Source organism: Elephas maximus, chromosome 1 (assembly GCF_024166365.1).
Source record: "Elephas maximus indicus isolate mEleMax1 chromosome 1, mEleMax1 primary haplotype, whole genome shotgun sequence".
In the NCBI taxonomy this organism is placed as follows: Eukaryota; Metazoa; Chordata; class Mammalia; order Proboscidea; family Elephantidae; genus Elephas; species Elephas maximus.
The window spans coordinates 110,855,766-110,882,158 of NC_064819.1; the positions used below are offsets into that span (position 1 = coordinate 110,855,766).

General features: G+C 40.3%; 1 protein-coding gene across 5 annotated transcripts; it reads left to right on the forward strand.

The window, feature by feature from the left end:
* Positions 1-4,021: 4,021 nt before the first annotated feature.
* On the forward strand, positions 4,022-26,393 carry ENPP4 (ectonucleotide pyrophosphatase/phosphodiesterase 4). 5 transcript variants are annotated; one of them, XM_049893513.1, is made up of 5 exons: positions 4,022-4,273; positions 4,895-5,028; positions 19,507-20,365; positions 21,003-21,173; positions 24,082-26,393. In XM_049893513.1, the coding sequence occupies exons 3-5, from the start codon at positions 19,531-19,533 to the stop codon at positions 24,444-24,446; spliced, it is 1,371 nt and encodes a 456-aa protein (XP_049749470.1). In that variant the 5' UTR covers positions 4,022-4,273; positions 4,895-5,028; positions 19,507-19,530; the 3' UTR covers positions 24,447-26,393. The 5 variants fall into 5 exon arrangements, with proteins under 5 accessions (XP_049749470.1, XP_049749474.1, XP_049749461.1 ...); XM_049893517.1 differs by lacking the exon at positions 4,895-5,028 and adding an exon at positions 8,133-8,344; XM_049893504.1 differs by lacking the exon at positions 4,895-5,028 and having other exon boundaries at positions 4,023-4,273.

Genomic DNA, 26,393 nt, shown 5'->3' on the forward strand with positions numbered 1-26,393 from the left:
TCCATAGATTTAAGATAATAAACTTATAGTACGGTTTTTGTTTTCGTTTTTTTTAACATTTGATACATACTTAAAAGTGAAACTTAAAATACTGTTCTACTGATTTGAAACTTAACTCCATACTTTCGGTTTTGTTGTTTAATCAGGGCTGAGCGAGGGACAGGAATTGTTTGTCTTCGGGCAGGGTGTGGCTTTTGCTCTGAAATCTTCTTCACGTAATGTCTAACTTCCGATTCATTCCTGCCAGCAATGAGTTACGTATCACAATTAGGCATTTAAAAGAGGAATAACTGCATAAAGAGCTATGTCTTTGATTTTAAAAACAGGGTAAGATTTTAAAACCATTTTATGCTAATGAATACATACTAAGTTTTGATAGGGAAAAAGAGAAACTCCTGCCGACATACAGCTTCCACTTCTAATATTGCCCCTGAAGGCAAAAACTCTAGTTGTAATTAGTTTTTGGGAATTTAGCCAAGTCAGTTCTCTCCGGAGCACAATGTTCCTTTGTAAATGACAGGCTTATACTATTACCTCTAATTCATTTCAATCTCTTATGCAAGATGGGTTTAAAAGTTCTCCACGTTTCTAAGATTTATATGAAATTCCTTTTTCAAAAGCTGAGCTGACAGAATATTATAAATGAATGCTACTATTTAGCCTAACTAAATAAAACAATATTTATATCTAAAAATACCCTGTAAGTGAGGAGTTTATGTTATGTTTTCTTTTATTGTCATTAAATTCCTAGAATGAAGCTACAGTGGACTTTGTGGTGGATTTTCCAGCACCCGTTTCACCTCACTTCCATTGAGAAAAAAAGTGAAATTTCGGACAGAGACCTCGGCTCATGCTGTGGACTGAATTGGTCCACTGCTTTACGCAAGCAACACAATTCTACCCAAAGTGATTGAAGGAGATGGTCGCCGGAGGCGTCTCCGAGAGAGAAAACCTGGAAGCCATTTCTATTTCCCAATGAATCATAGGATTCTTGTGACTACTGATAGTCAACTTGGCCACTAGAGGAAGAAGTGAATTCTGTTACTAGCTGATTGGAGAGTTAGAAAGAACCCAGTACATTATGACATTGTCGACCTGCTAATTCACCCAGTGCTGAAGCCTGTCCTACTTCTCAACTTCCTTTTCCACTAGATAATGAATATCCTTATTATTAAAGGTTTTCAGTTGTGGGTGAAATAGTAAATATATAGACGACAACGGAAGTTTGGGACCAAAAGTTCCTTATGTGTCACTTCATCTGTTCCCAACCATAGTATCTTAGAAAGGAGGAGACCAGACCGCATGGGACTCCCTGATAGCACCAGGCCCAGGCACAGTCCTCCACTACACATCTGATCTACATGGTAGTCAATTCTGGCTACTCTTTAAACCATCATGTACTTGGTGACTGGACAAACAGGTTATGCATACTTATATGCCCCAAACGCCAGAAAATTTAAGTTCCGCCAAATTAGATGTTATATCAATTTCCCTGGAACTCAGTCTTCCCCTGTCTATTGTTCAAATTGGGGAACATTTGCCTGATCGTAGTGATAATAATCACTCACACTTACCATGTGTTAGACACTGTGCTAAGTACTTCACTTGCTTTATCTCATTTCTTTAGACAACAACTCTAAGAGGTGGGTTCTATAAGGAGGCTTGTTTTGAAGTTGAGAAAATAGAGGTTCCAATAAATTAAGACACTGGCTCAAGATGGCTCGATTAACGAGAGACAGAGTATCCAAACCGAGGTGTGGCAGATTCTAGGGACTGAAATACATGGTCTCTACTATCCCCTCCAGCTCTGACAGTCTGTGGATTTAGATGCCTCAAATTCACCAAAACACAGAGGCAGGCCTCAGGCTAGAAACCGGATTAATTTACCAAGGTACAAACTAATTACCAATAGAATACATCCAGCCTCAAACGGTCTCCACAGCTGCTTCCAGACTGGGGGTCTTGGTAATGTTTATACTCTAAAAGCTCAGACCAATGAGATCCACCTCCGACCTCGATTTCTAGGGTCCATCACTGTAGGTACCTAACCCAGATACTGTGCTAGTGGTAGTATTAGGCTAGAATTATTTCCATTAAAATTGTTTCTGCCAAAAAAAAAAAAATTATGGCAGTTTCTGGCAGAATAGCAAGTAAGGAGATATTTTGTACATAAAATTGACAGAAATTGGTAGCTGGATTGAATTTGACGAATGATGGAAAAGAAGATGACAAATTTCTGACTTGAAATGGAAGAATAAAACATAGAAAACCACGCCCTGTGGGATCCAGGCCAAAAGCGCTGTTCCAACATAAATGTGAATTCCAATCTATACCTCCTTCTCTTAAAAAACATTTGGAGGGGAAGGGGTGTGATCCTGGTACATAGGCTATGACAGCTCATTAATACGTCCTTTTTTTAGTTTTCTAGTGCAATGTTTTTCCAACTTTGGTTTGTAATGCATTATAGGTTATAGAATTGACTTAGTCAGTTGTGACTTTTTTTTCCGCTGTACATTATCACGATCTGACAATGTTTAACATGTTCATTGTCTCCTCCGTTAAACGCAATCTCCAAGAGGATATTTTCTTTCTTGTTCACTATTGTCTTTCCGGCAGGTGCTCGAAAAAGTACATGTTAAATGAAATAAAAATACCAGTCAAATGTCATATCCTCAGCTATTAATAGATGTAAAACTAGAGTGTCTTAAAAAGTTCCATTAAATTCAACAATCATTTAGCTAGTACTTACTCTGGCGTCTGGGTGGCGAGAACAGTTCGCGCTTGACTACTAACTGAAAGTTGGATGTTCCAACAAACCCAGAGGCAACTCGGCAGGAAGGCCTGGTGATCTGTTCCCAAAAGGTCACAGCCATGAAAACGTTATGGAGCACAGGTCTATTCTGCAAAACATGCGGTCACCATGAGCTGGAATCAACTCCATGACAAACTGTTTGAGTACTTGTTCTAATCCAGGTTCTGTGTCAGACACGGCAGATACAAAAAAAGACATTATTCTCTCCTTACCAAATATATGCCTGTGTGGCCCAAAGGTTAATTATAAATCTACTTCTGTCGGGTGATTTCTTTTTCTGCAAGTAAGTTTAATTTTACATTCGACTGTTTGACCTACTTTCCAATTAAATGGAGGAGCACAATCTCACACGTGCATCTGCCAAAAGAAGTGCCTATTTCTCAGCCGGTACCCATAACTGGTTCCCTACTGCAAGGGCTGTGTTTCCTGTAACCTTACCAGCAAACTGCCTAGTACCTAACGTTGCTGTCAAAACCTAAACCAAATCCGCTGCGGTGGAGTCCATCCCGACTCACAGCAACCCTATAGAGTAGACAGAGTAGAGCTGCCCCATGGGGTTTCCAAGGAGCGGCTCGGACTGCCAACCTTTTGGTTAGTAGCTGAGCTCTTAACCACTGCGCCACCAGGGCTCCACTTTCCGTGTAAAGGTGAAGGTGTTCAATTTCTATCTCGCCAGTAAGACAGCCACTGATTTGGTAGAACCACTGAACGTTTATCTCAACTGAATCGAAGTCGCTGAAGCTCTCCTGGATTTGTGCTGGGCCCTGAAGCAGCCGAAGTCGTTTTTCCCGCGGTTTCCGAAGCCGCCAGGTGCACATTAGCCACTGGGAGTGGCAGTTGCCCCAGGCCTTCCGAGGAGTCTCTTGGTTTCAGGTCTCCGGAAGGACGCATAGTGACAGAGAGAGGAAGGAACTTTTTCCCTAGAGCTCGGGTGCTAACGAAAACGTCAGCTGTTCAAATCCACCAGCCGCTCCTTGGAAACCCTCTGGAACAGTTCTACTCGGTCCTTTGCAGTCGCTAGGAGCTGGACCTTAACAGGTTTTTAATTTGACCCAGCCAAGCCACCTGCCGCCAGGTGGTACCGGAATATAATCAATCCTAAAGTGAGTCGCATTCCAGCCTGGCCGCGGCATCCAATCCCAGGACGTGTCTCAGACACCGCCGCCCGATCGGCCCCAGCCCCTCGGCGCTCGCCGTCGGCAGGCGCGCACCCCGCAGCCGCGCGCTCTCCCGAGCGCCCCCAGGCGCGAGATCCTCCGGAGGCCCCCGCAGTTCACCGCAGCGCGGACGCCCGCTACTGCGCAGGCGCCTCACGAAGACCTCTGGCGGTGAGGCATTGGTCTTCCCTCACCGCCGTCTCGGGCCTCTACACCGCCAGTGCCCGCGGGCGCTGGGTTCCGCGAGCATCGGGTTCCGAGTGCGCGGAAGGAGCGGCGACGGCGGCGGCATCGGTGACGGCGGGTGAGTGTGAGTCTAGCGCATCCGGCGTTTTGGAGAGAAATGCCCCTCCCCCCAGTCCGCTAGAAGCTTTGGAAATAGAGATGGTACGACCCCCCCCCCCCCCCCCCCCGCCACACACACACGGACACATACTCCCGGGGATGCTGGCGGGGACGTCCGCGAAGGGACGCTGACGGGCAGGCAAGTAGTGGGCCGAGGGGTAGCCGGGGCGGTGAGGGAAAAGGAACGGAAACGAAGCAGGTGGGTCTGGAGCAGGGAAGGGCACGCTGTGGTGTTAGGGGGGAAGGGAGAGCGGGGCTGAGAGGGCGGCAGTGGACCGGGTGAAGGCGGCAGGGATGAGGGACAAGGCCGCCGGGACCGGCCAGGCGGGGCGGGCGCCAGGAGGGAAGGCGGCAGCTTTACCGGAACACTGTCGAGGGCTTCAGAGGCATCTGTCTCTATGTGAGATTAGGGTTTATGTTTATATCAGTATTTTTATCATATGATATATGACCATATAATTATATTTAAAATCTAATTTCGTAGAAAACTAAGCAATAAAAGGTAGCATTTAACCGCCTTTTTTGGGGGGCCGAGCACTGTGTTAAGCGAACCTTATGAGATGGCATCCCCGTTTTACAGATGATGGAAGTCAGGCTCAGCGAAATGAAGTGACTTGACCAAAGGTTTGCTTTTGCACCAGATCTGACTCCAAGAAGGGCTTGGCTTAACCCAGGCGATCTGGTGTACCTGACCCTGAAAATCTGGTGAATGCTGTAGGTGTTCTGGTTTTCTTTTCTTTATTTTTTCCCCAGAGGTTGCCTCAGTCCGTTTTAAGGAAATTAAGCAATGTGGATCCTTGCTATTAAATTAGTTGTAAAATATAATTTGGGACAAATTTTGGTAAAAACACAAGGAGTGCATCTTGGGGATTTTTTTTTTTTACCATGTAGAAAGTAAGATAAACGTAGCAGTTTTGAAGATAGTTGCTGAGGGATTTTGTGTACCCAGAAGAATTTGAGGATAATTTAGAATCCTAGAATTTTTAGGACCTGGGAAAGTTTTTAGGGAGAAGTAACTTTTTTCCTTAGAATATTAAGAAAATAACTAAGAATAATAATCTAAAGGTGATTACCTGAATTCTTTGTCCCTTGACAATGACACTATTTTAAAGTGTTGTACGAATTCCAACGAGCTCAAACATATCAAAAATCATGAAGATGAAGCAGTTTGGGGCAATGTTTTGTTCTCATACATAAGGAGGCCATGAGTCAGAGCCAACTGGATGGCAGCTAACAACAAGAGTTTCATTATAAATAATGCTTAGAATAAGACTTTTGTATTACAGAATAGATGACGTACAAATGGTGACAAATATCTTTCATTATCTCCTGTCACTGTTAAAATCTAACTTCACATGGCCTAAAAATGTCAAAGATGCCAGACATGCATTCCGTCAGGCAAGAAAGTCATCCCAAAGAAGGTAGAATATGTTTTGTTCCCTGAGTTGAAGACCACAGCCTCAGATTTCTGGTTGCTATTGGGATATTTGGATGTAGACCAGATGAGTCTGCTTTATTCTTCCCTTCGATATTCTTTGCATTGAAAAATTACGGGATTTTCAAATATTTTGTAATATCACAACTGTCAAATTGCATTTCTTGAAAACTACTTAAGAACTTCTTAATGGGGATTTGCTTATTGCGTAACACTTCCTGTTAAAATGAAACAGGATGAGGTAGACATAGATCTAAAACCAAAAACCAAACCCAGTGCCATCGAGTCGATTCCAACTCACAGCAACCCTATAGGACAGAGTAGAACTGCCCCGTAGAGTTTCCAAGGAGCGCCTGGTGGATTTGAACTGCTGACCCTTGGGCTAGCAGCTATACCACTTAACCACTATGCCACCAGAATTTCCATAGAAGTAAAAAAAAAAAAAAAAAGTAGGTACTGCTAATTTATGATGTTCTGGCAGAATAAGCTCTGCTAATAGTTTGGAAATTAATAACAACTAGCAGAGCTTAGGAGCTCTGGTGACGCAGTGGTTAAGAGCTATGGCTGCTAACCAAAAGGTCAGCAGTTTGAATCCACCAGCTGCTCCTTGGAAACCCTACAGGACAGTTCTGCTCTGTCCTGTAGGGTTGTTATGAGCCAGAGTCGACTCGGACGGGCAGTAGGCTTAGAGCTTAACCACATCTAGGCTTACAAACTTATTGAGTTGAGGGCATGAAATTAATAAAGCTACAATTGCTTTCTAAGCTTGGCCAATCACTGGACTTGGCTTCATCATATAAAAGAGAGGATTCTCCTAAATTATTTCTAATATATTTTATAGTTTCACAATGATATCCTAGCACAGATACTTTTTTCTAACATAACACCTTTGTTACTATAATAGGTAAAAGAAAACTAATTTTGACAGTCTGTCCTGTAACACTTTATGTATCCCCATTTTATGCACGAGGAAACTAAAGTTAGAAGGTTACATCTGCCCAAGATCCTCCATCTACTAAGTACATGCCTAGGTTCTTGGATCCTTGAAGTGTGCTAAGAGGTTACTGGCCATACTTGCTGCCGTAGAGTAGATTCCGACTCAGACTCATAGTGACCCAATAGGGCAAAGGAGAACTGCCTTGCAGGGTTTCCAAGGAGCAACTGGTGGATTCGAACTGCTGACCTTTTGGGTAGCAGCTGAGCTCTTAACCAGGGCTCCAGGGCTTACTGAATCCCTGGATAAATAGCATATGTTCCCTGAGCACCCTTCTCACTTGAGGATTTGAGGAAGAAAGATTTTTATTTGTGACAGAGGTGTGGACACAGGTTTTTGTTGTGTTATTTTGAATATGAAAGGTGGTATAAAACATTTGCACATAGAAACACACAAGTCTGTTTTATGAAGTAGAGTACAAAGTTCACACAATTTTTTTAGATAAAATGAAATCTCAAAGATGTTTCCTGTTTTGTGGCAGAGCATTTCCAATGCATTTAACATCATTTCCTTTTTTTTTAAAATAAATATAACAGTTTTATTGAGATATGATTCACATGCCATACAGTTCATTTATTCAAAGAGTACAGTTTCACAGAGTTGTACATTCACCATAATCAATTTTAGAACATTTTCATCACCCCAAAATGAAACCTCATATCCATGGGCAATTACTGTCCGTTCCTTCCCTACCTCAACCCCCTCAGCCCCAGACAACCACTAATCTATTTTCTGTCTCTATAGATTTGCCTCTTCTAGATATTTCATATAAAGGGAATCATATAATAGGTGATCTTTTGTGACTGCCTTCTGTTACTTAGCCCAGTGTTCTCAAGGTTTATCTGTGTTGTAGCATGTGTCATTACTGCATTCCTTTTTATTGCCGCATCGTATTCCATTGTCTGAATATACCACATTTTATTTATCTAGTCCCCAGTTGGTGGACACTTGAGTTGTTCCCATTTACTGGCTAGTTTTTTATTAACAATGTTGCTGTGAATGTTCGTGTACAAGTTTTTGTGTGGACATGTTTTCATTTCTCTTGAGTATATAAAAAATTGCTGGGTTATATGATGATTCTACGTTTAACTTTTTGAAGAACTGCCAGACTCTTTTCCAGAGTGGCTGCACCATTTTACACTCCCACCAGCAATGTATGAAAGTTGCAATCTCTCCACATTCTCACCAACACTTGTTATTGTCTTTTTTATTATTTCCATCTTAGTGGGTGTGAAGGTGTTGGTGACTCAGTGGTAGAATCCTGGTTCAGTGGTAGAATTCTCACCTTCCATTTGAGAGACTGGGGTTTGATTCCCGGCCAGTGCACCTCATGCGCAGCCATCCCCTGTCCGTCAGTGGAGGCTTATGTGTTGCTATCATGCTGAACAGGTTTCATCGGAGCTTCCAGAATAAGACAGACTAGGAAGACAGGCCTGGCAATCTGCTTCCAATAAAAATCAGGCAGTGAAACCCTATGGATCACAACTGTCCAATCTGCAGTCAGTCATGAGGATGGTACAGGACCTGGCATCAATTCATTCCACTGTACATGGGGTCACTGTGAGCCAGAGCCAACTGAAGGGCAGCTAACAACAACAACAGTGAGTGTGAAGGGTATCTCATTGTAGTTTTGATTTGCATTTCCCTAATGGCTAATGGGAAACCCTGGTGGCATAGTGGTTAAGTGCTACGGCTGCTAACCAAAGGGCCGGCAGTTCGAAACCACCAGGCGCTCCTTGAAAACTCTATGGGGCAGTTCTCCTCTGTCCTATAGGGTCACTATGAGTTGGAATCGACTCGACAGCAGTGGGTTTAATGGCTAATGAAGTTGAGCGTATTTTCATGTGCTTATTTTTATTTACTGGGCAAGACTTCCTGTGTAGGAAGTAACTTTAGGATGTTCTGGAAGCAGTATTACTGAAGACCCTTTATAGGTCACTTAGATAATTGATGATTTTCTTTTGTATACCTTTCTAATACATTTCAGGCAGATTGTGACAGTGAAATACAGTAACTGAAAATTAAGGCTGGTAATTGATTCTGTAGCTATTTCACAGCAATTTGTGTGCATGTAGAGCCTAGATAATGGGGGTGCTTGAATGCCAGGCTAAGGTGTTTGGACTTTATGTGTAGGCAGGAGACCCTTTATTTTTGATTACAGAAGCGTCATGAACAGGGCTATGCCCAGAAAGATTAAGCTGGCACCAGACTTTGGATGAGAAAGGTGAAAGAGATAGAGATAGGAAGCTCAGTTTAAAAATTGTAGTGTTCTGGGCAGGATGTATTGAGGGCTTTAAGAAGTATGCCAACGTGAAGATAGAAAAGAGTGGGCATCTGTTAAAAATGCTTATAAAAAATGCAGGTTCCTGACCTGTACCCTATACCTATGTCCTAAATCAGGATATTCTAGGTGTAGAGGCTAGAAGTTGTACTTTTAACAATGATTAATAAGTCTTCTGTCTGCCCTGCTGTATTAGATGATGTAAAGGTAGAATCAGTGGTGTGCTCAGGACAACTCAATGTGACTGAGAGGTTGTTTAAGCTGTTTGAAAGGACTAGGGAACCAAGGAAATAGGGCAGATTTGGAAGTGTAAAGAATGCATTCAGTTGCCATATATCAGGTTTTATGTGCCAACACTTATGTGGCAATGGGATTGGTTCGGATTTTACAAGGGTTATTCAGTGAAAGAGCCAGGGCAGTAAATAATGTTTTTGTTTTTAATGGAGTATCTGTCTTAGTCGTCTTGTGCTGCTATCACGGGAATACCACAAGTGGATGGCTTTAACAAAGAGAAATTTATTCTCTCACGGTCTATTAGGCTACAGGTTCAAATTCAGGGCATCAGCTCCAGGGGAAGGCTTTCTCTCTCTGTTGGCTCTGGAGGAAGGTCCTTGTCATCAGTCTTCCTTGGCCTGGGAGCATCTCAGCACAGGAACCTCAGGTCCAAAGGATGAGCTCTGCTTCCAGCACTGCTTGCTTTCTTGGTGGTATCAGGTTCTCAGCTCTTTGCTCGCTTCCCTTTTATCTCTTGTAAGATAAAAGGTGGTGTAGGCCACGCCCCAGGGAAGCTCCCTTTACATTGGATCAGGGATGTGACCCCTTACCAGGGTTTAACAATCCCACCCGAATCCTCTTTAACATAAAGCTACAATCACAAAATGGGGGACAACCACAGAATACTGGGAATCATGGCCTAACCAAGGTGATACACACATTTTGGGGGGAACATAATTCAATTCATAGCAGCATCATTTCCTCTTAAGAAAATACTTGCCATCTATTCGCTATTTTAAGTCTTCTGTGTTATTAGACAAAAGTATTTGAGTATGGAGAAATAGCTATACCCAGAGAGAAACCAGGGAATTTACTCATTCCAGGCTTTCATGAAGACCTGTATGTTCTTTACATGAGTTCTAAGATTGCTGGAACCTAGGGCAGCTGTTTGCCCAGTTCTGACTGCCTGAGGGAAGAGATGAGTTGTACATAAACATTGTGTCAGAGGGCATAAAATACTGAATGAAAAGGGACGCACCACTGTCTAGATTCTTGCTAGCTTAAATTGCTGAGGTATGATTGGGACCATTTGTCTGTGGGGTATATATCTCTTTTTACCACTCATTAGTTATCAGGGGTTATTATTCTTTCCTTTGGAGAGTGTCATGGATTGAATTGTGTCCCCCCAAAATATCTGTCAGCTTGGGTAGGTCATGGTTTCCTTGTATGATTGTATGATTGTCTATCATTTTATCTTATGATGTGATTTCCCTATGTGTTGCTGGGAGCAGAGCTCATTCTTTGGACCTGAGGTTCCCGTGCTGAGAGCTCCTAGACCAAGGGAACACTGATAACAAGGACCTTCCTCCAGAGCCGACAGAGAGAAAGCCTTCCTCTGGAGCCAATACCCTGAATTTGGACTTCTAGCCTACTGGACTGTGAGAGAATAAACTTGTGTTTGTTAAAGCCATCCACTTGTGGAATTTCTGTTACAGCAACACTAGATGACTAAGACAGAATTTGATACCAAGAGTGGGGTGCTGCTCTAACAGATACCTAAAATGTGGAAGCAGTTTTGAAACTGTGAAGGGATAGAGGACTGGCAGTAGCAGAGAAGCGGCAGCAGCAGAGGATCGGAAGCAGCAGGGAAGTGGCAGCAGCAAAGGACTGGAAGCAGCAGAGAAGTGGCAGCGGCAGAGAACTGGTAGCAGCAGAACCAGATGACCAGCGCCTGACAGTACTGGAGCTGACCCATGGAGCGAGAGAGCTGAGTGCCTGTGAGCAGGAGGCATCCTGGTGGAGTGGGGTGCCTCCGGGCACTTATTGGCGGAGCTATAGAGTTTTGGAACACTTGCTCCAGCAGGGCAGATGCAGGTGTGAGGCCCGAGGGCCAAAAGGCCAAGAGACCAGGAAGCAGAGGCTAAAGAGACAAGGAACACAGGAAGCCGAGCTGCCTCAGTCTCAAAATGTATGGCCAGGACCTCTGGAGTTTCAAAGGGTAGAGCCATAGCCTCTGGTGTTTCTAAGGGTGGAGTTGCCACTCACTTGGATAAGGAGAATAGTGTGCCTAAAGTCAAGGGAGCACAGTTGCTATCCCAGTGGCCCTGGAAGGCAGAGCTGAAGCCCGGGGCCAAGGGGCTTCCACTCAGAATCGGGAGAATGTGGCCAGTATCTCCAGTCTGGAGGGCAGGGTGATTGTGTAAATTGTCTCAGAGAACAGAGGATTATTTTAAAGCCCTGAGGGCTAATATAATGAGTTCTGCTAACTTGCTTGGTGCCTTTTATGCCATCTTTCTCTCCAGTTTCTCCTATTTGTAATGGGAATGTCTAGCTTGTGCTTATTCTGCCATTGTACTTTGGAAGCAGAAAACTTGTATTCTGCATTTCACAGATGAAGAGGAATTTTTGGATTTTGGACTCGGAGTTGATTTAAGACTTTTGCTATGATATGATGGGTTGAATATGTGTTACATGTGGCTAGGACATGAATTTTGGGAGGCCAAAGGGTAGAGTGTCATGGATTGAATTGTATCCCCCCAAAATATCTGTCAGCTTGGCTAGGTCATGATTCTCTTGTATGATTGTCTGCTGTCTTAGTCATCTAGTGCTGCTGTAACAGAAATACCACAAGTGGATGACTTTAACAAAGAGAAGTTTATTTTCTCACAGTAAAGTAGGCTAAAAGTCCAAATCCAGGGTATAAGTTCCAGAGGAAGGCTTTCTGTCTCTGTCAGCTCTGGAGGAAGGTCTTTCTTGTCAGTCTTCCCCTGGACCAGGAGCTTCTCTGCACAGGAACCCCGGGTCTAAAGAACACGCTCTGCTCCCAGTGCTTCTTCCTTGGTGGTATGAGGTCTCCCTGTCTCTCTGCTTGCTTCTTTCTTTTATATCTCAAGAGACTGCTTCAAGACACAATCCAGTCTTGTAGATGGAGTCCTGCCTCCCCAACCCAACTGCTGCCCATCCTCCCTCATTAACATCATAGAGGCAGGATTTACAACATACAGGAAAATCACACAATACCAGGAATCATGGCCCAGCCAAACTGATACACACATTTTTGGGGTGACATAATTCAACACATGACATCTACCATTTTATTTTCTGATGTGATTTCTCTGTGTGTTATAAATCCTATCACTGTGATATAATAAGATGGATTAAAAAAAAAAAACAAAAACCTATTGCCGTCAAGTCGATTCTGACTCATAGTGACCCTATAGGACAGAGTAGAACTGCCCCATAGAGTTTCCAAGGAAAGCCTGGTGGATTCAAACTGCCGACCTTTTGGTTAGCAGCCATAGCGCTTAACCACTATGCCACAAGGGTTTCCAGGATGGGTTAGTGGCAGTTATATTGATGAGGTCTACAAGATTAGGTAGGGTCTTAAGCCAATCTCTTTGAGATATGAAAGAGAGAAGCAAGCAGAGAGATAGGGGGACCTCCTACCACCAAGAAGGAGCAGCACTGGGAGCGGAGTGTGTCATTTAGACCTGAGGTTCCTGTGCTGAGATGCTCCCCGACCAAGGGAAGACTGATGACAAGGACCTTCCTCCAGAGCCGACAGAGAGAGAAAGACTTCCTCTGAAGCCAATGCCCTGAATTCGGACTTCTAGCCTACTGGACTGTGAGAGAATAAACTTCTCTTTGTTAAAGCCATCCACTTGGTGGTATTTCTGTTATAGCAGCACTAGATGACTAAGACAGAGAAGTAGTTTGATTTGTTACTCTGTACTGCTCTTAGTTTCTTAGAAAGGCACTGGCAATGCCAGTCATGCTTCACAGTCAGAAGACAGCCCATCTCAGGAGAAAATGATAGAAAATAAGATCTTGTGCCTTTGATCTTCAGAAATTTAAGTCAGTGATTCTGGGAGGAAGGCAAGGGGAGATGACAGCTTCAATCAGTATTTGAATGACTGTAAGTACACAGATCATCTAGCTGGTATGTTTGAAAGAAAGAAAGTCTAGTTGGGAGAAAGATGAATACACAAGAAATGGCTCATAAACTTAATACTCATTCTTACTAGTTAGCACATAGTGAGTCTGACTGGGTTCCAGACCCCCTGTGCTGACTTCACATTTCTTCTTTTAATCCTCATCCCCACCAATACACTTGCCTTACTGCTGGTCGTGTTTGGGACCTCAAAGTGCATATCCTGTGGCTGTACCTGGGATCTTACTAATCTGAAATAATGAATTCACTCTCCTAACTCTGACCACAACCCTACATCCGTATAATTTCTACAGAATGCTCTTAAAACATCAGTTCTTTGACTTCATCACAACCTTTAGACCAAAACCTTTACTTCTCAAATCTCTGTCAGCTTCAGTTTAGTTGTTGCAGCTCAGATTTCAGCCACATTTTTGTCAATATCTTCAACTTCATTATCCTTCATTATCTGGGAGAATCTCAGGTCTGGGTAGGATTAGCTGCCTGTTTTGTTCATGTCTATGCCAGGGCCAATGAATTGCTAGAAAAAATCAAGCAACAGAGTCACTATAAAAATTCATGTTGCCCACCAATCCTAAAGTTTCCTGGTACTCTCTGTCATTCTCCAAACTGGCTATTTCATTTTCCATGTTTCTAAACTGGAACCTTTCGTAACCCTGTTCCCTCTCAATAATTAATCCTACATCTGCAACACAGAGAAAGCAGCTCCCTTCACCTCAAACCTGTTAGCGTACCTATCCTCTGCTCCTTATTTCCTGTTAAAATGAGAAGGGTATCCTGTCAAACTAGAGAAATTCATTCCACCTAAGTCAAATATCCCTTTTTCTCGGGGATCGAAAAAGATAGAGCCTGAAGGCAGGGGGATTAGTTAGAGGAGAGTTGTTTTTGTAATCAGTGGATAATAAAAAAGAAGGAAAAATCAGGTATAACTCTGAGCTTGGGATATTAGGAAGAATAGTTATATCTTTAGCTGTAAAAGAAAGTTTAAGTGGGATGTGGTGATAAAATTCATTTCAACAGCCGTTGGATTTCTTCAGAAGATACTGGCATCCAATTCCCTGCAAGGCCATGTCAATTTGTTAGTCAGCCTTCTGTGAATACTGAGGCAGGTACAGACTGAGGCGGGCCTTTTCCTAAAATAGCATTTATTTCTTATTCTCTTTTTGTATGTCAGTGTTTTTCAAAAAGAACTGATGATGAGAAAATATGGTAGAATCTCCATCTCCTATTTCTGTGGATTAAAGGGAAGTCTGGGGTACCCTAGACAGGCACGTGGACCTTGCCAGATGGAATATACAGGAATCAAATATACTACATTTGTGGAAAGAAATGATGGAACAGCTCAATATCATCAGTCAGACAAGGCCAGCGGCCAACCGTGAAACAGATCATCACTTGCTCATATGCAAGTTCAAGTTGAAGCTGAAGAAAATTAGAACAAGTACATGACAGCCAAAGAATGACCCTGAGTGTATCCCACCTGAATTTAGAGACCATGTCAAGAACACAATTGACGCATTGAACGCTAATGACCAAAGACCAGATGAGTTGCGGAATGACATCATACATGAGGAAAGCAAGAGGCTATTAAAAAGACAGGAAAGAAAGAAAAGACCAAAATGGGTATCAGAAGAGACTCTGAAACTTGCCCTGAAATGTAGAGCAGCTAAAAAGATTGGAAGAAATGATGACGTGAAAGAGCTGAACAGAAGATTTCAAAGGGCAGCAAGAGAAGACAAAGTAAAGTATTATAATGAAGTGTGCAAAGACCTGGAGTTAGAAAACCAAAAGGGGAGTACGTGCTTGGCATTTCTCAAACTGAAAGAACTGAAGAGAAAATTGCAATATTGAAGGATTCTACAGGGAAAATATTGAACGAAGCAGGAGCATCAAAAGAAGATGGAAGGAATACACAGAGTCACTGTACCAAAAAGAATTGGTTGACGTTCAGCCATTTCAGGAGGTAGCATATGATCAAGAACCGATGATACTGAAGGAAGAAGTCCAAGCTGCATGAAGGCATTGATGGAGAGCAAGCCTTCAGGAATTGACAGAATACCAACTGAGATGTTGCAACAAGGGGTTGCAGTGCCAGAGGTATTCACTCGTCTATGTCAAGAAATTTGCAGGACAGCTGCCCAGCCGGCTGACTGGAAGAGATCCGTATTTGTGCCCATTCCAAAGAAAGGTGACCCAGAAGACTGTGGAAATTATCCAAAAGTAGGTCTTATCTACTATATAATCAGTAAATAACATTCTCCCACCCTCCCTCCCTCCCCCTTCTCATAACCACAAAAGAATGTGTTCTCAGTTTAAACTATTTCTCAAGATCTTATAATAGTGGTCTTATACAATATTTGGCCTTTTGCAACTGACTAATTTTACTCAGCATAATGCCTTCCAGGTTCCTCCATGTTATGAAATGTTTCACAGATTCCTCACTGTTCTTTATCGATGTGTAGTATTCCATTGTGTGAATATACCATAATTTATTTATCCATTCATCTGTTGATGGACACCTTGGTTGCTTCCATCTTCTTGCTATTGTATACAGTGCTGCAGTAAACGTGGGTGTGCATATATCTGTTCATGTAAAGGCTTTTATTTCTCTAGGATATATTCTGAGGAGTGGGATTGTTGAGTCGTATGGTAGTTCTATTTCTAGCTTTTTAAGGAAATGCCAAATCGATTTCCAAAGTAGTTGTACCATTTGACATTCCCACCAGCAGTGTATAAGTGTTCCAATCTCTCCGCATCCTCTGCAACATTTATTATTTTGTGTTTTTTGGATTAATGCCAGCCTTGTTGGAGTGAAATGGAATCTCATTGTAGTTTTAATTTACATTTCTCTAATGGCTAATGATCGAGAACATTTCCTCATGTATCTGTTAGCCACCTGAATGTCTTCTTTAGTGAAGTGCCTGTTCATATCCTTTTCCCAATTTTTAATATGGTTGTTTATCTTTTTGTGGGTTGAGTTTTAGCAGAATCATGTAGATTTTAGAGATTAGGCGCTGGTCAAAGATGTCCTAGCTGAAAATTTTTTCCCAGTCTGTAGGTGGTCTTTTTACTCTTTTGGTGAAGTCTTTAGATGAGCATAGGTGTTTGATTTTTGGGAGCTCCCAGTTATCTGGTTTCTCTTCATCATTTTTAGTAATTTTTTTATTCCATTTATGGTTTGTATTAGCGCTGCTAATGTTGTCCCTATTTTTTCTTCCGTCATCTTTATCATTTTAGACTTTATGTTTAGGTCTTTGATCCATTTGGAGTGAGTTTTGGTGCATGGTGTGAGGTATGGGTCCTGTTTCATTTTTTTGCAAATGGATATCTAGTTATGCCAGCACCATTTGTTAAAAAGACTGTGTTTTCCCCAATTAACTGACACTGGGCCTTTGTCAAATACCAGCTGGTCATATGTGGATGGATTTATATATGCGTTCTCAATTCTGCTCCATTGGTCTATGTGTCTGTTGTTGTACCAGTACCAGGCAGTTTCGACTACTGTGGCTGTGTAATGTGTTCTAAAATCAGGTAGAGTTAGGCCTCCCCCTTTCTTCTTCTTTTTCAGTAGTGCTTTATTTATCTGGGGCCTCTTTTCCTTCCATATGAAGTTGGTGATTTGTTTCTCCATCACATTAAAAAATGTAGTTAGAATTTGGATCAGAAGTGCATTGTATATATATATGGCTTTTGGTAGAATAGACATTTTTATAATGTTAAGTCTTCCTATCCATGATCAAGGTATGTTTTTGTACTTACATAGGTCCCTTTTAGTTTCTTGCAGTAGTACCTTGTAGTTTTCTTTGTATAGGTCTTTACATCTTTAGTAAGATTTTTTCCTAAGTATTTTATCTCACTGGGGGCTACTGTGAATGGTATTGATCTGGTGATTTCCTCTTCAGTGTTCTTTTTGTTGATGTAGAGGAATCCAAGTGATTTTTGTATGTTTATCTTGTAACCTGACACTCTGCTGAACTCTTCTATTAGTTTCAGTAGTTTTCTGGAGGATTCCTTAGGGTTTTCTGTGTATAAGATCATGTCATCTGCAAATAGAGATAATTTTACTTCTTCCTTGCCAATCTGGATGCCCTTTATTTCTTTGTCTAGCCTAATTGTTCTGGCTAGGACATCCAGTACAATGTTGAATAAGAGTGGTGATAAAGGGCATCCTTGTCTGGTTTCCATCCTCAAGGGAAATGCTTTCAGGCTCTCTCCATTTAGGATGATGTTGGCTGTTGGCTTTGTATAGATGCCCTTTATTATGTTGAGGAATTTTCCTTCAATTCCTATTTTGCTGAGAGTTTTTATCATGAATGGGTGTTGGACTTTTCAAATGCCTTTTCTGTATCAATTGATAAGATCATGTGGGTTTTGTCTTTTGTTTTATTTATATGTTGGAATACATTAGTTGTTTTTCTAATATTAAACCAATCTTGCATACCTGGTATAAATCCCACTTGGTCGTGGTGGATTATTTTTTTGATACGTTGTTGAATTCTATTGGCTAGAATTTTGTCGAAGATTTTTGCATCTATGTTTATGAGGGATATAGGTCTGTAATTTTCTTTTTTTGTAGTGTCTTTACCTGGTTTTGGTATCAGGAATATGCTGGCTTCATAGAATGAGTTAGGTAGTATTACATCCTTTTCTATGCTTTGAAATACCTTTAGTAGTAGTGGTGTTAACTCTTCTCTCAAAGTTTGGTAGAACTCTGCAGTGAAGCCATCCAGGCCAGGGCTTTTTTTTTGTTGGGAGTTTTTTGATTACCTTTTCAATCTCTTTTTTTGTTATGGGTCTATTTAGTTGTTCTACTTCTGATTGTGTTAGTTTAGGTAGGTAATGTGTTTCTAGGAATTCATCCATTTCTTCTAGGTTTTCAAATTTGTTAAAGTACAATTTTTCGTAGTAATCTGATATGATTCTTTTCATTTCAGTTGGGTCTGTTGTGATATGGCCCATCTCGTCTCTTATTCTGGTTATTTGTTTCCTTTCCTGTATTTCTTTAGTTAGTCTGGCCAATGCTTTATCAATTTTGTTAATTTTTCCAAAGAACCAGCTTTTGGCTTTGTTAATTCTTTGAATTGTTTTTCTGTTCTCTAATTCATTTAATTCTGCTCTAATTTTTATTATTTCTTTTCTTCTGGTGCCTGATGGATTCTTTTGTTGCTTGCTTTCTATTTGTTCAATTTGTAGGGACAGTACTCTGATTTTGGCTCTTTCTTCTTTATATATGTGTACATGTATCAATATAAATTGACCCGTGAGCACTGCTTTTGCTGTGTCCCAGAGGTGTTGATAGGAAGTGTTTTCAATCTCGTCGCATTCTATGAATTTCTTTATTGCCTCCTTAATGTCTTCTATAACCCAGTCTTTTTTGAGCAGGGTATTGTTCAGTTTCCATGTATTTAATTTCTTTTCCCTGATTTTTCTGTTATCAATTTCTACTTTTATGGCCTTATGGTGTAAAAGACCTCTTTAAAGTATTAAAGAGCAAAGATGTCACTTTGAGGACTAAGGTGTGTACCTGACGCAGGCTGTGGTATTTTTCGTCACCTCATATGCATCCAAAAGCTGGACAGTGAATAAGGAAGACTGAAGAAGAATTGACGTTTTTGAATTATGGTGTTGGCAAAGAACATCGAATATACCGTGGACTCCCAGAAGAACAAACAAATCTGTCTTGGAAGAAGTACAGCGGGAATGCTCCTTGGAAGCAAGGATGGTGAGATTTCACCTCACGTACTTTGGACATGTTATCAGGATAGCCCAGTCCCTGGAGAAGGACATCATGGTTGATAAGGTAGAGGGTCAGCGAAAAAGAGTGGCTGCAACAATGGATTCAAGCGTAGCAATGATTGTGAGGATGGCACAGGACTAGGCAGTCTTCTGTTCCGTTCCGTTGTACATAGGGTTGGTGTGAGTTGGAACTGACTGAATGGCACCTAACAACATCAGGGCACTAGTTATTAAACTAGATAAATCATCCGTCTCTGGAACCTCAGGAAACCAAATAGGAGTATTTATGTGGAGTTTAAGAGTGACATGTTTTCCCTTCAGAGTGTAAGGATGGGATAGGAAATATATAAATAGGAAATTAGACAAGTAAAGGCAATTTTCATTTTTTCCAATTTAGTTTTATTCGGTTATCTTTCAATGAATGTTATTGTTTAATTTTTAAGTTGATATAGGGAAGCTGACATATAAAATGCTTTTAAGTGTTGATTCCCTTCTCCTAATAGCTAAAATTCTGAAACTTAATCTAAATCAAATATTGTTACTACTTACAAATCATGGTTTTTTTGTTTTTTGTTTTTTTTTAGGAACACTGATTGCTCTTCTTCACCATGTTAATGATGAAGTTATTAATAATATTTATATTTTATGGACTTATAACTGGTTCTAGAGGTAACTCTTCTTATAGTTTGCCACCCAAGTTACTACTCGTTTCCTTTGATGGCTTCAGAGCTGACTATCTACAGAACTATGAATTTCCTCATCTTCAGAATTTTATTAATGAAGGTGTCTTGGTAGAACATGTTAAAAATGTTTTTATCACAAAAACATTTCCAAACCACTACAGTATTGTGACAGGCTTGTATGAAGAAAGCCATGGTATAGTGGCCAACTCCATGTATGATGTAGCCACAAAGAAACATTTTTCTGACTCTAACGACAAGGATCCGTTTTGGTGGAATGAGGCAGTACCTATTTGGGTGACCAATCAACTTCAGGGAAACAGATCAAGTGCTGCTGCTATGTGGCCTGGTACTGATGTACTCATTCACAATACCACACCTTCCTATTTTATGAATTATAACTCTGCAGTGTCATTTGAAGAGAGACTAAATAATATTACTATGTGGCTGAGTAATTCGAACCCACCAGTCACCTTTGCAACACTGTATTGGGAAGAACCAGATGCAAGTGGCCACAAATATGGGCCTGAAGATAAAGAAAACATGCGTACAGTATTGAAAGTAATAGATGATCATATTGGTTACCTAGTCCAGAAACTCAAAATGTTAGGATTGTGGGAAAATCTTAATGTGATCATTACAAGTGATCATGGGATGACCCAGTGTTCTAAGGAAAGACTGATAAACTTGGACGGCTGCATCGATCATACAAACTATGCTCTTATAGATGCGTCCCCCGTTGCTGCAGTACTTCCCAAAATAAGTAAGTAAACTTCTAGCCTAAGGATGCTGTGATTTGAATGGGGCAATTGATCGAGGATGGGGAGTTGTGTAAAATAATGAAGCTTCTGGCTTTTTGTAGTTCAGGACCACAGACAATTATACTTACTTAGAGTGAGATTATGTATTTTTTTCCCATAGTTTGCAAGTTTTAGGCAATCGAATTAAGGTTTGGGTTCAAAGTGATTATTTCTTTGCATTTTGAAATATTTCTTAATTATTCACACTAACAGAAAGAGGGACTATTTATCCTTAAAAACATCTGGGATTTTTGTGTGAGATGTACCTTTCCTCTACTGATTTTACATTTAGATTTCCCTAGAAAGTTAGACCCGAAAAGTATCCCCTTTCTATAAAAGGCCACCAGGGATAATCCACAGAATGAAAGAGAGGTGTGCATGCACGTGTATGTGTGTGTGGTATATAAATATAAAAAGATACACATGTATGTGTCTGTCATCAGCCCTCAGGACTGTCACATAATTATTATTGCTCTTTAAGAATTAAAAAGTGACTTAGTAGATGTCATTGTTCAGAATTTATTTCCATCTATTCAAAGCTCTTTTTTCCTTATCAGGCTACCATAACTTTTTCTTCCTTGCTATTTCTTTTTCTTCCAGATAGAACAGAGGTTTATAACCAACTGAAAGCCTGTGACCCTCACATGAACGTTTATCTCAAGGAAGATATTCCTGCAAGATTTCATTACCAACATAATGATCGCATTCAGCCTATTATTTTGGTTGCTGATGAAGGCTGGACAATTGTGCAAAATAAAACGTTAACAAAATGTAAGTATTTAGGGTATTTCTTTTGTATCCTAGAGATAAATCACAATTGTGACACTGTGTTAACGTGGTACTTTGATTTAGAGATGCTTACATGATACAACGGGTTCAATTTTTGACTAGATAATTTTCATGTATCCATTCGATAGCAGTTTATAATTAACATTGAACCCTTAGATTGGAAGGTTGGTTGTCCATTAATAAGGGTAAGAGTGCAGTTTTACTTTCTTACCGTGACTGTAGTTCCTGTCAGTAACTTTCAAGATTGGTTCTCCTGATTCGTAGAAAATAAAAAAGAGAGAAGTAAAGAAACAAAGTAAAAGGGGATTGTTGTTATTAACTGCCTTCAGGTCAGCCCCAGACTTGGGGTGACTCTGTGCACAATGACATCAGATCGTAGTGATGTGTTGGGTTTTCATTGACTGATATTTGGAAACACATTACCAGGCCTTTCTTCCTAGCCTTAGTTGGGCAGCTTTGTTGAAACCTGTTGAGCATCTTAGTGACATGGAAGCCTCCACTGACAGACGGGTGGTACTGCACTTGACGTGCATTGGCTGGGAACTGAATGGAAGGCAAGAATTCTACCACTGAACCACCACTTCCCTAAAAGGGGATTAACTAGTTCAAAGTCCTTTTTATTTTTTTGTGTTAAAAAAACTTGTCCAAGAATCCCTACGCCATTTCTCAATGATGAAATCATTTACCTGAATGCCACAAGTATTTAGAACACTGGCAATACCAGAGATTAAACAAATAAAACTCAACCAAGTAAACAAAATACATGTCAAAAGCTCTCCTAAAACTGAGGAAACTTAGAGAAGAATCTTACAAGTCTTCTTCATTCGGAACTTATTTATCCTTATTTTGCATTCAATTTGAATACTTTTTTAAAAAATCTGATTTTGTGGTCTATAGCAGGGGTCAGAAAACTTTTTCTATAAAGGACCAGATAGTAAATATTTTAGGCTCCTGGAAGAGCTAGCCTCTGTCTCAACTACTCCACTCTGCCCTCGTAGTTCAAAAGCAGCCATAGACTGTATGTGAATAATGGCATGACTATGTTCCAGTGAAACTTTGTTTATAAAAACAGGTGGTAGGCTGAATTTGGGCCTTCAGCTGTACTTTGCAAATCACTGGTTTATAGCAGATCAGAAGCATCAGGCAAAGATAAGACCTAAGGGTCAATGGAATTTATATATTATTTACATTTCTGTTATTTTATATACTGCTTGGATATGCATATATATATATGCATATGCATATATATATATGTGTGTGTATGTTGTTAGGTGCCGTTGAGTCAGTGCCAACTCACAGTGACCCTATTGGACAGAGTAGAACTGCCCTGTAGCATTTCCAAGGAGCAGCTGGTAGATTCGAACTGCTGACCTTTTGGTTAGCAGCTGTAGCTCTTACCCACTGGGCCACCAGGGCTCCATATATGTGTGTGCGTATCTATACACACACATATGTATATACATATATATACACATACATATGTATATACATATATATACACGTACATATGTGTATATATATATACACATACATATGTATATTTGTGTATGTATGTTTATAGTATTGAAATAATATGTATGTGTAATATATCTGCCTTTTTATCTTATTGGGCACGTGTTCTTTTTACTACGAAATATCTAAAGCGTACAAATAAAGAATAACAAACACTGATGCACTCATCACTCAGTGACCTATACTAAATATAAAAGTGGAAGCTTATTAAATGTAACTAGTATACAGTAAAAGGCAAAATTTGTTTAAAAAAAAAAAACTAAAGATTGGGCATCTGGTATGGGAATTACATCAAGGACTATCACGTTTTTTCTTTGAGTCTGACTTTTATTAGACTAACAAGTTGGAGTCATCTGGTTAGATTTCACATTCAATTTAAGAATGCCTTCTGCAACATTCTCAGTTATCTGGCCCTGCTGATGTTAGGGTATTTGTTAACTGTAAGTAAACCAGTAGGACATTCTGTAATCTTGTTTCTTATATTGTATCGCAGGAGCAGTTGAAATAGGTAAGGCTGTAGATTCACTTCTTCCTCATCCACTGCCTTACTCACTTCTGTTTCCCCACTTATCCCGGACCCTCAGCTGTACCATTCTTGCTATCACTGGTGCTGTGTGCAGTGGGCTTTTGCAAACGGTGCTGGAGATTGACAAGTGGAGTAAGTGGGGCTAGGGCTGAAACATAAGTATATCAGGTTGAGAAGTAGTGTTAAAGCCTGAGGCCATGAAAGATTGGGAAAGTGGTAGATAAGGGGGAGAGAAGGATGTGAAATAGGAAGTGTGGCCCAGTAGAAGAAAATGGAAATTTTTATTTCTGACCCCTGCCTGGTGCAACTCACCAGAATGTCAATGGATGGGAATTATACTGGCAAGAATCTATTAATACTTATATTTTGTTGTTGCTCTTTAGTTGCCATCTAGTCACTTCCAGCTCGCAGAAATCACATGCGTTACAGAGTACAACTGCTCCACAGGGTTTTCTTGGCTGTAATCTTCATATAATCACTAGGCCTTTTCTTCCACGGTACCGCTGAGTGGGATCAAGCCACCAACCTTTAGATTAGTAGTCAAGCTCAAACCATTTGCACTACCCACGAACCTGTACTTACACTTACCATTGTTGTCAAGTTAATTCCAACTCATGGTAACCCCATGTGAGTCAGAGTAGAACTGTGCTCCGTAGAGTTTTCAATGGCTGATTTTTCAGAAGTAGATTGTCAGGCCTTTTTTCTGAGGTGCTTCTAGGTGGGCTTGAACTGCCAAACTTTTAGTTCGCAGCCAAGTGTGTTAACCATTTGTACCAGCCAGGGACTAGAAAGAAGTCATTTTGTGACAGAAACTCTGATCTTGTTCACTAACATCATTTTTTTCTTCTTCAGTAGGTGACCATGGTTATGATAATTCATTGCCTAGTATGCATCCGTTTTTAGCTGCCCACGGTCCTGCATTTCACAGAGGCTACAAGCACAGCACCATTAACATTGTGGATATCTATCCAATGATGTGCCACATCCTGGGATTAAAGCCACAGCCCAATAATGGAACCTTTGGTAATACGAAGTGTCTGTTAGTTGACCAGTGGTGCATTAATCTCCCGGAAGCCATTGGCATTGTTATCGGTGTGCTTTTGGTGTTAACCACTCTAACGTGCCTCCTAATAATCATGAAGAATAGACTGTCTGTCCCACACTCGTTTTCCCGACTTCAGCTACAGGACGATGATGATGATCCTTTAATTGGGTGACACATGCTGAGGGTTTTTGTAAAGTGTCTTCAGTTAGTCACAAAACTAAGGATACACCCAAGGAATGGTATTGTAACTACGAACAAGTCACTCTGAAAGACAAAAAAGCTAGACCAAGCATGCTAACGTTTTTTGTTTTTTATCGTGTTTGGTGCATTAGCCAATATAAATAACCCTGACTATAGTAAAAATTGCTTGTAAATCATTATTGATTAACACAATGTATTTCTCTACCTAGAAACATCTTTTGAGAAGAATACTCCCTCTGCTTTTTTGTTTGTGTTTGTGTGATAAAGATGAGATACATCTTTAAATGAGACCATAACAAAATTTAGTGGGAGTGCATTTATAATAAATTTGTATATTTGTAAATGGAAGGACAGAAATCCTTACACAGTTCTTGAATTTTGTGTATCAGGGAAGAAATGTTTCCTATATTTTTATATTTATATTTAATAGAGTTTGTATCCCAAGTAAACACTTGAGGTAGGAAATTCTCTGTAGTGGTTCATAAGATTGGTTAACCAGGTGGATGAGATTGAGCATATGAATAAATTATTTTAAGGAAAGCTATTTAAAAAAAAAATGTCATACAAAGCCTCATTTGTTACCATTGTGTCTTTTTTAAGACACATAAGCTGTTGCAGTCTTCCCGTTTTATATTTTGAAGATAATTGCTAATAAGAAATTCAGAATGGAGAAAAGTACTGAAGGCATTTGGTTAATGCTTTTGTGTAAGTTATTTAACTGGGTGTGTTTGCCTGTGTACACACGCACAGATGTCTTGACTTATAGAAGGAAGTCAAAAGGTGAATTGGGCTATAGTTAGGCTTTCACGTTCCTGTAAAACACAGCTCTCAGGAAAGGTTATTTTTGCACTTCATATTTGTTTACTTTCTCCTAACTCACAAGTTAAAATCATAGTTTAAAAAAAAAAATCATTAATTTTCTTTACCATTTTTAACTTTCTCAAGTTGTTTATTGCAACAGAAAGTATCCAAGTGCTGCAGAGAAATTTATCACCTGGTTACAAATCTGGTTTTGCTTGAGTCCGGATGAGGAAGAGAGACCTTTTTGCCTTATATCTTACTCATTAGGGCAGTTAAGAGATTGAAAATGGAGTGTGTGTACCACTTGACCCTTCACATCATTCATATGTACATCAGAGTAAACTGAGAACTCTGATAACGTTCAATAGCCTGAGTGCTGCCTCTGCTTTTATTCTCCAGTCTTTGGATCACAGAAATAATCACTCTGCTTGTATCTTTTAACATGCTTGTTCAGAGTCAAGGATTTATTGTGAAGAGCTATCATCCTACTTTGCTAGGTGGTACTGTCTAATAATTAAAAATTAATATGAAGAAACTGAGTTACAACAGACCAGGTTTTATCTAGCAGGGGAAAAACTGGGTTCAAGAATCACTCAGGACTTGAGACAAGCAATTAGTATTCATACTGTGATCTTTAAAGTTTCAACAATATGAAATAAATTTGGTCAGTGTTTTGCAGTTGCAAAAATAATGCACAGTGAATATGCAGCATAATTAAAGGTTGGTTATCTGTGATGGTGAAGACTAACAGTGATGCCAGTGAAACATTAATTCATCTTCTTGGATTAATGCTGATTTCCAGAGCCTGGTCTCTGGTGCCTTTTGCGTTTGGAGCCCTTGAGAGGTCTTTCCATACGTTGTATAAGTAATCCATGCTACTGATCATAGGAGCTGATTGCATTAAGAACACCATAATAGATAAATGAAGTGAAACCAATAGGAGTAATTTTGCTTCTTGGCAAATTTTGATTTTTTTTTTTTCCTTCACATAAAACAGTTACGCTATAGGTTAAGAGATCATTTGAATGAAAGAATAGAAAAATTCCTTTCTAATTCAGTTTTAATTTTTTAAAAAATAATTTAACTGTCACATTTAAAGATTTTTTTTTTCCTTGAA

Coding starts and splice junctions, on each gene's coding strand:
- ENPP4 (XM_049893513.1), top strand. CDS start 19,531: ATGTTAATGATGAAGTTATTAATAATATTTATATTTTATGGACTTATA. Junction 20,366..21,002: donor TGCAGTACTTCCCAAAATAA/GTAAGTAAACTT, acceptor TTTTTCTTCCAG/ATAGAACAGAGGTTTATAAC. Junction 21,174..24,081: donor AAATAAAACGTTAACAAAAT/GTAAGTATTTAG, acceptor TTTCTTCTTCAG/TAGGTGACCATGGTTATGAT.